We start from the raw sequence: 14,520 nt of genomic DNA on the forward strand, positions 1-14,520 counted from the left end.
CCGTAAATCTCGTTAGTTGCATTTAGCGTCAAAACAAAGCAAGGGAATATTAAATATGTATAAAAAACCGGTATATTAAAGCATTTCCACCCGATAAAGTATATATATTCTTGAGCAGGATGAATATCCTGGGAAGAGTCCCAATTCGATGGTCATGTCCTTCGGTGTAGATAGTCACACATCATCAAATAAATTTCCTCATTACGTGCATCCTTAATATTTTACGATGGGTTGATGGCGACTAACTTTAACGGCTGCATACCCAATTATACTTTCGGGCGCAGTGGCACATTTTATACCACTATAACGCCACATAAGAAAGTGACAAAGCCCGCTGGTGCTACTTAAATTGTTTCTTTTGTAAGAAACTGGCTGCCCCGGGGGCCAACCCGTTGAGAAACCCGGTAGTTATCGCAACATCATCCAGAAGTTTTATTATGAAGATATATATAAATTAGCTGGATTGTATGCAGTATTACAGTGCATACATGAGTCAATGTTTTGACAATTAGTGTGGTTGTACTTGTATTGTTCCTTTTGTAGCAAAACTTCATCATATATGCTACAGTACTATGTTTATGAAATATGTTAAAATAGTTGCAGTTGCTACTATTTGATCTTCATTTGTAGGTAGGCTCACTTGTTTTGACCTCCATTTAAAATCGAACGACGGAACGGCGCACTTGTCACGGGATCTGTGTTCCGAGAGATTGTTCCGCTAATTTTCAGGCTGAAATATTTTTGACATCCGCTGTGTTGCTTGATGATGATACATGGCGCTGAATAAAACAGCTTTAGCTAGTATAGGGTGTTTTTTTTAGAGGTATAGAACTTTAAATTGCAATAAAACAACGATGGATTATTCGATTGACATGAATTTTATTGACATGAAAGATAATCTTGTGGCATTACATTTTAAATATGATTTCTGGCATATGACCGCCACGGCTGGCTCGGATGTAGTCCAATCTGGACGTCCAATTTGCAATGACTTTTTCCAATATTTGGCCGTATATCGGCAATAACACGGCGAATGTTGTCTTCCAAATGGTTTAGCGTTTGTGGCTTATCCGCATAGACCAATGACTTTACATAGCCCCACAAAAAGTAGTCTAGCGGTGTTAAATCACAAGATCTTGGAGGCTTATGAAAAATCGGGAACAACAGCAATCTCGTTTTGGGCCCATTCGACGAATCTACGCCTTGCTTGATGATCGTTTGGTTTCAATTCTTGCACGAGTTGGATTTTGTAAGCACGCATGACGAATTGCCAAACCAAACTGAGAATAAATCACTTGACAGCTGTTAAATCGGTCGCCATCTTGAACAGTAATGCCAACTTAAAGTTCTATACCTCTAAAAAAAACACCCGTTAGATGCCTAAATTGGCATGTGTAAATCCTTCCTCAATCGGTGAAATAGTTCAGCAGGTTATCTGGGCAATATTAAACAAGAGAGAACGTTACTCTGAGTAGCAAATACCCGGTTCGCTATTAGTAGTAGTGCGGTAAGAAAATATTTGTATACCAAAAAAATAAGTTTTTTATTTTTTAGATTGCTTAAAAAAAGAGGAATTGACAAAAAAAAAGAGAGAACGCTATTGTCGAGTTCCCCGACTATCTGATACCCGTTACTCAGCTAGTGGAAGTGTGAAAGAGAGTCTTCAACACTGACAGTTTTTGGCGGTTTGTGGGCGTGGCAAAAAGTTTCAAATCGATAGAAATTTACAAAACTAAAACAAAAATAACAAAATTTCAAAACATTTTTCAAAAGTGTGGGCGTGGCAGTTTTGGGCGGTTTGTGGGCATTAGAGTGGGCGTGGCAAAAAGTTTTTTGGCAAATCGATAACAATTTACAAGACTATTACAAAAATTAAAAAATTTTGAAACATTTTTCAAAAGTGTGGGCGTGGCAGCTATGGGCGGTTTGTGGGCGTTAGAGTGGGCGAGGCAAAAAGTTTTTTTTGGAAAACGATAGAAATTTACAAGACTAATACAAAAATGAAAAAATATCAAAACATTTTTCAAAAGTGTCGGCGTGGCAGTTTTTGGCGGTTTGTGGGCGTTAGAATGGGCGTGGCAACATGAATCAAAAACTTGCGCTGCGTCATGCCTCTGGAGGCTGTATGCTTAATCTGAACTTTCTAGCTTTTGTAGTTCCTGAGATCTCAATGTTCATACGGACGGACAGACAGACGGACGTACACTGACTGACGGACGGACAAACGGACATGGCTAGATCGACTCGGCTATTGATCCTGATCAAGAATATACTTTATGTGGTCGGAAACGCTTCCTTCTGCCTGTTACATACTTTTTAACGAATCTAGTATACCCTTTTACTTTACGAGAAACGGGTATAAATATTAAAATAAAAAAAATGAAAATCTTGTTTAAAATTTTTGGCCACATTTTTATTTTCTTATGTCTCACTTTCATATGAACAACATGCGGATATGGCCGACTAGAGTCAGCTGGGGATCCTTTTTGTATAATGTACTAACGTTCAATGTTCATATACTGTTCTTTTTGTTTCGTTAAAGCAAAGGGCACTCTTTTTCTGGAACATTAATGAATTCTTCTGGAAACGCTTCCCTATCACACATTAATGCGCCAGATGTAAAAGACGTACGTATTACAAAAAATGTATACAAAACATATGCTAACCAAATTATATTATTTTAGGACATATCCAATATCCAAGCCACTGCATCTGGATCACAATGGGTTTATTCCGTAAATGTAGCTGAATTTCGAAGCTTAGTTAAAACTCTTGTGGGAGGAGTAAAAACAATAACATGGGGTTTTTTTAACTCAAAGGTAAGTAAATATTATTTTTGTTTTCCTATTTCATTTCTTACTATTTTTTGTTTAAAGTTTCAGCTAACTGATACAATTCTTGCAAATCATGAAAAAATTTTCGGACCTGAAATCGTATGTTCCTACATCGACTTGGTTCACTATGCGATGGAGGCCTTAGATATATACACCATAAATGTGAATCCAAATCAACAGAGAACGTCTGGGTTGATTTCTAGAAGTAAAGAAGAAAAAGAAGTATTGGAGCATTTCAGTGGCATAGTAAGTAATCAGTAATATGGTTTGGATACTGAAATACTTTTAATAAAACAACTGAACAATTTTCTTCTCCACGATATAAATGATTTATAAAAAAGGCTTGACTGCGGTATTGTGGCCACTGCCTGATAAAAAGCATGTAACCGGTAAAAAGAAGCGTTTCCTACCCTATCCTGATATATACGTGTTCCTTATCAAGCCCAGTCGATCTAGCTTTGTCCGTCCGAACAAATATAGCAAAACGGTAACTATAAAATCTAAAAGGAAATATGCCATGAAGAACTGCGTACTGTAGGGACGCAGACCCAACGCAAGTTTTTTTTAGAACATTGCCAAGTTGCAAACTGCCAGGTGAAAACTAAAAAAAAATGTTTTCATTTTTTTCACATTTTTTATTATTTTAATTTGTAACTAATTTGTATTGATTTACGCCCACTCTAAATGGTCTAATTTTTTTGTAATTTTATTATTTATCTTTCCTATTTATATTCACATGCCAACAGCATTTGTATTTTTACCGCACTCCCATTATATGAGTAAAAACTTTTGAGAAAGTCCAACTGTGCAAAAGAGGGACAAAATCCCAATTTCGAGGATACTAGTATCATAGCATAATCATAGTATTCTAATATAATTACACAAGAACAACACTACAGAGAACTATATATGATAAACACGCTAAATATAATAAACACTTCGATAAACAATGAAAGTATTTACAAACATACAACAACAACTGCAACAACATTCATACAGGCACTTGAGTGCTATGTATGCAAACACTTCGACAAACAATGAAAGTATTTACAAACATACAACAACAACTGCAACCACATTCATACAGGCACTTGAGTTCCTGATTTTTTTTGTGTTAAATGTTAAGATCTTATGTAAACCTGAAGACAACTATCTGATACCCGTTGGAAGTACGAAGGAGAGTCTTAAACACTGAAAGTTTTTGGCGGTTTGTGGACGTAAGAGTGGACGTGGCAAAAAGTTTTTTGGCAAATCGATAGATTACAATGATCTACAAGACTAATAAAAAATGGAAAAATATCAAAACATTTTTCAAAAGTGTGGGCGTGGCAGTTTTGGGCGGTTTGTGGGCGTTAGGGTGGGCGTGGGAAAATTTTTTTTGCAAATCGATAGAAATTTACAAAGCTAATACAAAAATGAAAAAATATCTAAACATTTTTCAAAAGTGTGGACGTGGCAGCTTCGGGCGGTTTGTGGGCGTTAGAGTGGGCGTGGCAAAAGAGTTTCAACACTGACAGTTTTTGGCGGTTTGTGCGCGTTAGAGTGGGCGTGGCAAAAAGTTTTTTTGCAAATCGATAGAAATTTACAAGACCAATACAAAAATAAAAAAATATCAAAAAAAAATTTCAAAAGTGTGGGCGGGGCAGTTTTGGGCGGTTTGTGGGCGTTAGAGTGGGCGTGGCAACATGGATCGACAAACTTTTGCTGCGTCTATGTCTCTGGAGTCTGTATGATTAGTCTCAACTTTCTAGCTTTTGTAGTTCCTGAGATTTCAGCGTTTATACGGACGGACAGACAGACGGACGTACAGACAGACGGACGGACAGACGGACATGGCCAGATCGACTCGGCTATTGATCCTGATCAAGAATATATATACTTTATTTGGTCGGAAACGCTTCCTTCTACCTGTTACATACTCTTCAACGAATCTAGTATACCCTTTTACTCTACGAGTAACGGGTATACAAATGTTGATGGAATATGATGAATAACAGTCAAGTCAAAGCTATTAGTTGTATAATTCAAGAGAAAATAGCAGGTGTAGCTACGATATATACCAAAGGTTTTTATGATAATATACACTGACGAGCAAAACTGTAACACGAGTTGCATATTCTAATTTCAACGGTCAGTATCTACTCTCCTATATAGTTATATGGTCAGATGAAACAAAAATTAATCATTACGAGTCAGATGGACGCTCTTGGTATTGGACTAGAGATCCCACAGTCCAGTCACCAAGTAACGTGAAGCAAACCGTGAAGCACGGTGGCGGATCAATAATGGTTTGGGGCTGTTTATACAAAAACGGAGCTGGTCCCTTGGTTATAATTGAAGGAATAATGCGGAAGGAACAGTATTTAAACATTTTACAACAAAATATTTCAAAAGTAAATCAAAATATGGGTATTGCTGCTAAAAAATTCATATTTCAGCAAGACCATGATCCCAAACACACTTCGATTTTGGTAAAAAATTGGATGGAAAAGCAAAATTTTCAGTCGTTGAAGTGGCCAACGCAATCTCCTGATATGAATCCCATAGAAGCCATGAAAAATCCCAACTGGAAAAATATGAGTCTCTCCAAGTGGAATGATGGAGCTGTGGGAAAAAACAAAGGACGTCTGGTACGCTGTTCCTCCTGAAATGGTGCTACGCTATACCCAAAGTATGCCAAATCGCATAACGGAGCTAAAAAAATCAATAGGGCTTAAAGGGCTTATTAAAATAATCGCAAATCAAATTTTCGTTTAATATATAACCCCAGTGCATAACTATAACAATTGACTTTTTACACATTTTGCTTTGGCATATTTATTCCAAATAATCAAATCGCTTCATATTTTCACAAGCGATAGTCAAATATAGTAGCAACAAAACAAGACTTATATTATTATCGTACATAAAATAGGAGAGATACTGACCGTTGAAGTTGCAATATGCAACTCGTGTTACAGTTTTGCTCGTCAGTGTAGGGCACTTCATTATCCAATTGAGCTTTAAAATTTTAAACTAAAAAGGTATTGCCAAATTTAATTGAAGCCAATTGAGGAATTATTTAAAGGAGTTAAAACTGCAATCAATTGGAGAACGAGAGTCTGGAGAAAAAGTGTTTTGATAGAGAGAAAGTGAAGAGCAAGAGAAACGGCACGTGTTGAAGCAGGACACGTAGAACCGAGTGTCTGCGAGCAAATCTAAAGGAAGCCAAGGTACCACGCTGGACTTCGGACCAGGCAAACGGTAAAGCCGTAAAACCTTTAGAGTCTAAAATAAGTCAGCTATTTGTTCGGAGCACCGCTAAATGGTTTTGCCCGGTTTTTGATGCTGAAGTGATTTGCGGTGCATACTTTGTATTTGGTATTTCAAGCGCCAAGAACTTGACAAGTAAAACATTTGATTATACTTGTAAAAATCTTAAGCCCCAATAAATTAAATAAGAGAAGTTCTTAGCAAGGGTACTTATTCTTCGGTATCCGAAGCAAATTTTACATGGTTTTAATTTTAATTAATAATTGCTTGTTTTTATTTATTTAACAGTTTTTAATGATGCACTCCCAAAACTTTCAAGAAATATTTTCAACTACAATTAATTTTTTGGTGGAAAGGATCTACAAAAATCAGTCCTTACAAGTAATAGCGAACTCATTTTTAGCAAACCCCACTACTTCACCTCTGTTTGCTACTGTGCTGGTTGAATATCTTTTGAATAAAATGGAAGAAATGGGATCAAACGTGGAACGCTCCAACTTGTATCTACGATTATTTAAGTTGGTTTTTGGAAGCGTAAGTCTTTTTCCAGTCGAAAATGAACAAATGTTGCGTCCGCATCTCCACAAAATAGTGAATCGATCCATGGAATTGGCTTTAATATCGGAGGAGCCGTATAACTATTTTTTACTTCTGAGAGCATTGTTTCGGTCAATTGGAGGAGGAAGCCATGACCTTTTGTACCAAGAGTTTCTACCGCTTTTACCAAACCTTTTGGAAGGATTAAATCGGCTGCAGAGTGGATTTCATAAACAGCACATGAGAGATCTTTTCGTGGAACTCTGTCTTACAGTTCCCGTCCGCTTGTCATCTTTACTACCTTATTTACCAATGTTAATGGACCCTTTAGTTTCTGCGTTAAACGGATCTCCAACATTAATAAGTCAGGTAATTATAGTTGTCTTGTAATTTACAATTAAAATTTTGATTATGTTATGTTAAAAGATAGTGTGTCTTCTTTTTAATGAGTATTACTTTTACAAATTTTAAACCGACAACTGTGCATTTTCAAGAAGAAAAGCTTAGTGGCATATACTCGTTCCTCGTAGAGTAAAAGAGTCTACTAGATTTGTTGAAAAGTATGTAACAGTCAGAAGGAAGCGTTTCCGACCACATAAAGTATATATATATATAGCCGAGTCGATCTGGCCATGTCCGTCTGTCCGTCCGTATGAACGTCGAGATCTCAGGAACCATAAAAGCTAGAAAGTTTAGATTCAGCATGTAGACTCCAGAGACATAGACGCAGCGCAAGTTTGTTAACCCATGTTGCCACGCCCACTCTAACGCCCACAAACCGCACAAAGCTGCCACGCCCACACTTATGAAAAATGTTTGAATATTTTTTCATTTTTGTATTAGTTTTATAATTTTCTATCGATTTGCTAAAAAATTTTTCCACGCCCACAAACCGCTCAAAACTGCCACACCCAGACTTTTAAAAAAGACGTTGATAATATTTTGTTTTTTTGTTAGTCTTGTAATTTTTTTTTTATCGATTTGTCAAAAAATCTTTTTGCCACGCCTACCCTAACGCCCACAAATGAATCAATACTGATATATGACATTTTTATTAAGACTTGTAAATTTCTCTCGCTTTGCCAAAAAACTTTTTACCACGTCCACTCTAACGCCAACAAACCGTCAAAGACTGTCAGTGTTAAAATTTCTCCTACGCTGAGTAACGGGTATCAGATAGTCGGTGAACTCGACTATAGCGTTCTCTCTTGTTTAATTATATCTTCTCGGACGGATCTGTTTCTTTAGATATTTGCGTTTCGAATATACCAGGGTGCTCCTGTGATTGTTCTCAGTATCTCAGTATATTACTGCTGCTGGCACCATAGTTAGAAGCCGCACATCCAGATTGGTTTTAATACGGAATTATCCAAGATAGGTAACTACATTTCGACACCGTGCGTATGACCGATACCGTTGTAGTATTTGTTGTTGTGGCGAATGGAGTGGGTATCGAGGTCGACGTGTTGGTTATAGTGGGTTAGTTCTCTTTGGCTTATCGTTAATATTGCCGCTGAGCTAGAACGCGCTATCTCGCCACGTCTTTCTCTCGTTGACGTTGAGCTCGAATGTCGTTTTGACTCATTATATTAGTTTACTTTCTAGGAGAATTGCACAACTATTTTTATAAACGATTAAAAAAATTTTTTTTTTTAATTTGTTGATTATTATTCATTTTTTGCTTGGAATATTATATATTTTTAGAGCACAGAGAATACAGACGTCCGCACTTCGATAATTGTTGGTTGAACGACCATTACATTATATTATTAGAGCACATTAATTAGGATATAACGGGTGTTTTTTTTAGAGGTATAGAACTTTAAGTTGGCATTACTGTTCAAGATGGCGACCGATTTAACAGCTGTCAAGTGATTTATTCTCAGTTTGGTTTGGCAATTCGTCATGCGTGCTTACAAAATCCAACTCGTGCAAGAATTGAAACCAAACGATCATCAAGCAAGGCGTAGATTCGTCGAATGGGCCCAAAACGAGATTGCTGTTGTTCCCGATTTTTCATAAGCCTCCAAGATCTTGTGATTTAACACCGCTAGACTACTTTTTGTGGGGCTATGTAAAGTCATTGGTCTATGCGGATAAGCCACAAACGCTAAACCATTTGGAAGACAACATTCGCCGTGTTATTGCCGATATACGGCCAAATATTGGAAAAAGTCATTGCAAATTGGACGTCCAGATTGGACTACATCCGAGCCAGCCGTGGCGGTCATATGCCAGAAATCATATTTAAAATGTAATGCCACAAGATTATCTTTCATGTCAATAAAATTCATGTCAATCGAATAATCCATCGTTGTTTTATTGCAATTTAAAGTTCTATACCTCTAAAAAAAACACCCTATAGTAGGTCAGGGAGGTTAGATATGTTTTCCTTATTTATTTTTTAAGTTGTGGGCAACGTTAATAGTATAACCATAGATCAATAAATTCATTAATTTTTACACATACATACGTTCGTCTGATAGCCCGCATTGTAGAATTACAAGTTTCTAATCCAAATAAAACATATATAAAATTTTATTTTCCATATTTAGCCACATTTAATATCACGATACAAATATATCATTTCGATTTATCTATATCTTTATATATATATTATCCACAATCGTACTGTTGTGAACTAGACATCTGTATGAATGCATCCATTAGGACAAATGAATAATAATTAAAGGGGGTACAGTATTTTTACTGAACAATTTTAATGAATGTAAGTAGGTGGACTAATATTACTCTCACTCTTTTCTGTAATTAAATTTCAGCCCTTAAAAGTGGAGAACTGTTCATTCACTGTACTGTATTTTGGTGTGCAGTTTACTTACTGTACAGCCGTCGTAATAACACATAAACATTGCATTTGTGTGTGCAAGAAATGTAAAAACATGTACTATTAATCAATAGAATTCAGTAATTAAGACAGGAAAATGTTTATTTTATAAAAAACGAATACAATACAATTCAATACTACTTTCAATTGTACACTCAATTGAATGAAAGGATTTCAGGATGCCACTCGGTATGCTGCATATAGAGATCGTGCGATGTTCTGCGCTATGCTCATCGGAATTTGTGTGGGTTTTTTCTACCTCAGCTATACCCTAACATTAATTAAGAAAATAACTGCACTACTGAATCAAATATGGCGGACTAATAAAAAAAAAAGTGATAGAGATAAGAGAAAATCGGGATTAATATGTCTTTATCCAGTCAGGCGTTAGGGAAACTTAGATGTTATGCGCCTCCCTATTCTATACCCAACCTTTCTTGGTAGCTGGTGTACATATTTTATTAGCTACCCCTTGTTTGACGATAATTAAGTTCTAGGGAACTTTACACATGTTGATGTTTCGGTGACGATCCATTAATAATGAAAGACTAGACCATTCTTGATTCATTCTTTCCGTTTTATTTTTCTTCTTAACTTAACTTCAATTTCTTAATTTTTGACTTTAAATTTAATAGTGAATTTAATTAAAAACAAAAGAGAACGCTATAGTCGAGTTACTTCATTCTTTCCGTTTTATTTTTCTTATTAACTTAACTTCAATTTCTTAATTTTTGAGTCGAGTTCCCCGACTATCTGATACCCGTTACTTAGCTAGTGGATGTGCGAAAAAGAAAATTCAACACTGATAGTTTTTTTCGGTTTGTGGGCGTTAGAGTGGGCGTGGCAAAAAGTTTTTTAGCAAATCGATAGAAATTTAGAAGACCAATACAAAAATGAAAAAATATTAAAACATTTTTCAAAAGTGTGGGCGTGACAGTTTTGGGCGGTTTGTGGGCGTTTGAGTGGTCGTGGCAACATGAATCGACAAACTTGCGCTGCTTCTATGTCCCCGGAGTCTGTATGCTTAATCTCAACTTTCTAGCTTTTGTAGTTCCTGAGATCTCGACGTTCATACGGACGGACAGACGGACGGACAGACGGACATGGCCAGATCGACTCGGCTATTGATCCTGATCAAGAATATATATACTTTATATGGTCGGAAACGCTTCCTTCTGCCTGTTACATACTTTTCAACGAATCTAGTATACCCTTTTACTCTACGAGTAACCGGTAAAAAATAGAATGGCGGTGCCACGCCCATAATTTTTGGAACCGTTTAAGATATGGACTAGTGTAACACTATACAAAAAACACAAACTAAATATCTCTTTCCGCTCTAGAGTTATTAATTTAGGCCAGAAAAAGTGGTTAAATTTCCCATAGTTGTCTGTCCGTCCGTATGAATAACATAAACAAAGAAGCTGCAAGTCTCAATAAAGTTATTCCACAAAGTGCACAGTACACCATTCCACAAATTACAAAAATTAAAACAATAGAGAACGCTACAGTCGAGTTCCCCGTCTATCTGATACCCGTTACTCAGCTAGTGGAAGTGCGAAGGAGAGTCTTCAACACTAACAGTTTTTGACGGTTTGTGGGAGTTAGAGTGGGCGTGGCAAAAAGTTTTTTGGCAAATCGATAGAAATTTACAAGACTAATACAAAAATGAAAAAATATCAAAACATTTTTCAAAAGTGTTGGCGTGGCAGTTATGATTGGTTTGTGAGCGCTAGAGTGGGCGTGGCAAAATGAATCAACAAACTTGCGCTGCGTCTATGTCTCTGGAGTCCGCATGCTGAATCTCAACTTTGTAGCTTTTAGATCCTGAGATCTCGACGTTCATACGGACAGACGGAAAGACGGACGGACGTACAGACGGACGGACAGACGGACATGGCCAGATCGACTCGGCTATTGATCATGATCAAGAATATATATACTTTATTTGGTCGGAAGCGCTTCCTTCTGCCTGCTACATACTTTTCAACGAATCTAATATTCCCTTTTACTCTACGAGTAACGGGTATAAAAATTACAAGAGTGCAAAATCTGTTTTTTTTTTTTTTGGTTACTGTTCTGTATAAGTTTATTTTATTTTGTGTTTTCTATGTATATGCTTGATTTTTTAAAATTAAAAAATAAAATAAATTTTAAAAATCAGCAAAGAAAGAAAAGTCTTCGAATTACAACAAAAAAGTTTAATTTAAACAACTTTTTTCTTTTTTAGGGCCTACGAACCTTAGAGCTTTGCGTTGATAATTTACAGCCTGACTTTTTGTATGATCATATACAACCAGTAAGAGCTGCTTTGATGCAAGCCTTGTGGAAAACTTTAAGAAACCAGGACAACGCCGCTTTGGTTGCCTTTCGCGTTCTTGGAAAATTTGGTGGTGGAAATCGAAAAATGATGGTGGAGCCACAAGCTTTGTCGTATATTCGAAACGACCAACCAACCATTTCGATTGTAACTTATTTTCAGGAATACGAAACACCAATCGATTTTCCTGTTGATGAGGCGATTAAGTCCGCCTTTAGGGCCTTGGGATCAAATTCTACTGACCAGTTTTATAGGAGGCAAAGCTGGGAAGTAATCCGGTGCTTCTTAGCTGCATTTATTAGTTTGGATGATGAAAAACATATGCTGCTAAAACTTTTTACACATGTAGACTTTGTTGAAAATAAAATAATGAATTGGTCTACATTTCAACATAAAGTCGGAAATGAAACTGTGCGAGAAATTCATCAGACAGCCCTCATAGGAATGTTAGTTGCATCAGCAACAAAGGACTTGCGCGATTCTGTGTGTCCAGTAATGGCAGCTGTTGTCAGACATTATACTATGGTAGCTATTGCACAACAGTCAGGTCCTTTTCCACAAAAAGGATACCAAGCCACGCATGGAATTGACCCCATGATATTAATAGATGCTTTAGCATCTTGCATGGGTCATGAAGAAAAGGAGTTATGCAAACCCGGAATAGCTTGTATGGGTATTATACTTGACACTGCAACAAATATTATGGGTAATAAAGAAAGAGCATGCAAATTGCCTATAATCCAGTATCTAGCTGAAAAAATGGTATCCCTATGCTATGATCGGCCATGGTACTCAAAAGTAGGCGGCTGCCAAGCTATTCAGTTTTTATGCAAACATATGTCTTTGCGATCCCTTTTTCAAAATCTCTTTAATTTTATAAAAGCGTTCATGTTTGTATTAATGGACCTAGAGGGGGATGTATCTAATGGGGCTATTGAAATAACAAAAAATTATATGAAGAGCATGTTGGAAATTTGTTTAACGCCAATAAGCGACTGTTATAAAAATATGGATCTAAAAGATTTACAAGTTAAAGCCACTTATGAAGTTATTCACGAACTTGTGCGTCACATCACAAGCCCTAATACCATTGTTAGAGAAGAATCTATGATACTACTTAAGCATATTGGTACAATACAATCCAAAACCGTTTCTGAAGTTATGGATCCGCATAAAGACGTTCTCGCTGATATAATACCTCCAAAAAAGCATTTATTGAGACATCAGCCGGCAAATGCGCAAATTGGACTAATGGATGGCAATACATTCTGCACAACTTTGGAACCACGACTTTTTACAATTGGTAAGCTAAATGGTTTTCTAAAAAAAAATTTTTCTGTTTTTCCTTGCCATATTCTCTCTCTTCTCCAACAAAAGTTTTAAATATCTTAACTAGCATTACGCAAATCTTTAGTTCCAACTTCTATTACTATTACCATTACTATTGCGCAATTGATAGATAATAGATAGTTGCAAAAATTATTATAGGTCTTCATTCTTAAAAGGAAAATACTAGAAATATTTATTTTTCGAATGTTTATAACTTTGTTTTAAAATAGCTACCATTTAATTAAAGGCGAAGCCCTTTACGAGCGGCTATATTGGCTGTTTATACTCATCAAGCACTTGCTTGTGTAAGTGACTTATTAGATTTTTTTTTGCCCATTCCTATGGCAGCCTTATGATATTTTTTTTTTATAGCTCAAAATATACATTATCGAAAAAATTGTGTATAACGAATAGGAATAACACTTAACAATTATCCTATACAACAAATATCCTATATAACAATTATAGGCGTTACTTGTGAGTTGTCGACCGTATAATATATATATATTATTGACCAAAATCACTAACCAAGGTGATCTGGCCATGTCTGTCTGACCGTGCATGCGAGTTCGAGTTACATAGATATAGGCAGCGCAAGTTTGTTTCTTTAAATTGCCCGCTCTAACGCCCGCAAAACACCCAAAACTGCCAAGCCCTCACTTATAATAATTAATTTGATTTGATCCCACGGCCACATTTCCCGCCCAACCGAACGAGGGGCGCTGCCGTGTGTCCTACTGCTCAACTCTATATATGGTAGGAAATGGTAAACGAACGAGAAAATTTATAAATATTAATAAGATCTATAAATGTGTTAAAAAAGTTAGTATTGATCGCTTAAAGATCGGCAGAGAGGTAGTATCAGGGATAATAGGATAAAGTCTATTTTAGTCAGATCATAATACTCAGAAGGGTTATGCAACTAATAGTTAGATCTACAGTGATTACACCCGTTACTAAATACGAAACACCAATCGATTTTCCTGTTGATGAGGCGATTAAGACCGCCTTTAGGGCCTTGGGATCAAATTCTACTGCCCAGTTTTATAGGAAGCAACTCGTAGGTTAAAAGGATATATTAGCTTCATTAAAAAGTGTGTAACAGGCAGAAGGATGCGTCTTCGACCATATAATGTATAATGTATATATATTCTTGATCAGGATCAATGCCGAGTCGATCTCGCCAAGTCCGTCTGTCCATCCATCTGTCTGTCCGTATAAACGTAAAGATCTCAGGAACTATAAAATCTAGAGAGTTGAGATTAAGCATACACTTTCCAGACATAGATGGAGCGCCAGTTTGATGACCCATGTTGCCACGTCCACTCTAACGCCCAGACCGGCGAAAACTGTCACCCCCACACTTTTGAAAAATGTTTTGATATTTTTTTTACTCTACGAGT

The 14,520-nt window shown here is 36.5% G+C and overlaps 1 protein-coding gene across 1 annotated transcript in view; it reads left to right on the forward strand.

Annotated features, from left to right (window-relative positions):
* LOC120455879 (transcription-associated protein 1) overlaps positions 1–14,520 on the forward strand; it is a 140,415-nt gene that overhangs the window by 67,936 nt on the left and 57,959 nt on the right. Inside the window, exons 8-12 of the mRNA XM_039642366.1 lie at positions 2,543–2,627; positions 2,685–2,819; positions 2,877–3,080; positions 6,375–6,992; positions 11,699–13,091. Coding sequence (XP_039498300.1) covers positions 2,543–2,627; positions 2,685–2,819; positions 2,877–3,080; positions 6,375–6,992; positions 11,699–13,091 — 2,435 coding nt within the window. The remainder of the gene's footprint in view (positions 1–2,542; positions 2,628–2,684; positions 2,820–2,876; positions 3,081–6,374; positions 6,993–11,698; positions 13,092–14,520) is intronic.

This window comes from Drosophila santomea, chromosome 2L, assembly GCF_016746245.2.
Source record: "Drosophila santomea strain STO CAGO 1482 chromosome 2L, Prin_Dsan_1.1, whole genome shotgun sequence".
Lineage (NCBI taxonomy): Eukaryota > Metazoa > Arthropoda > Insecta > Diptera > Drosophilidae > Drosophila > Drosophila santomea.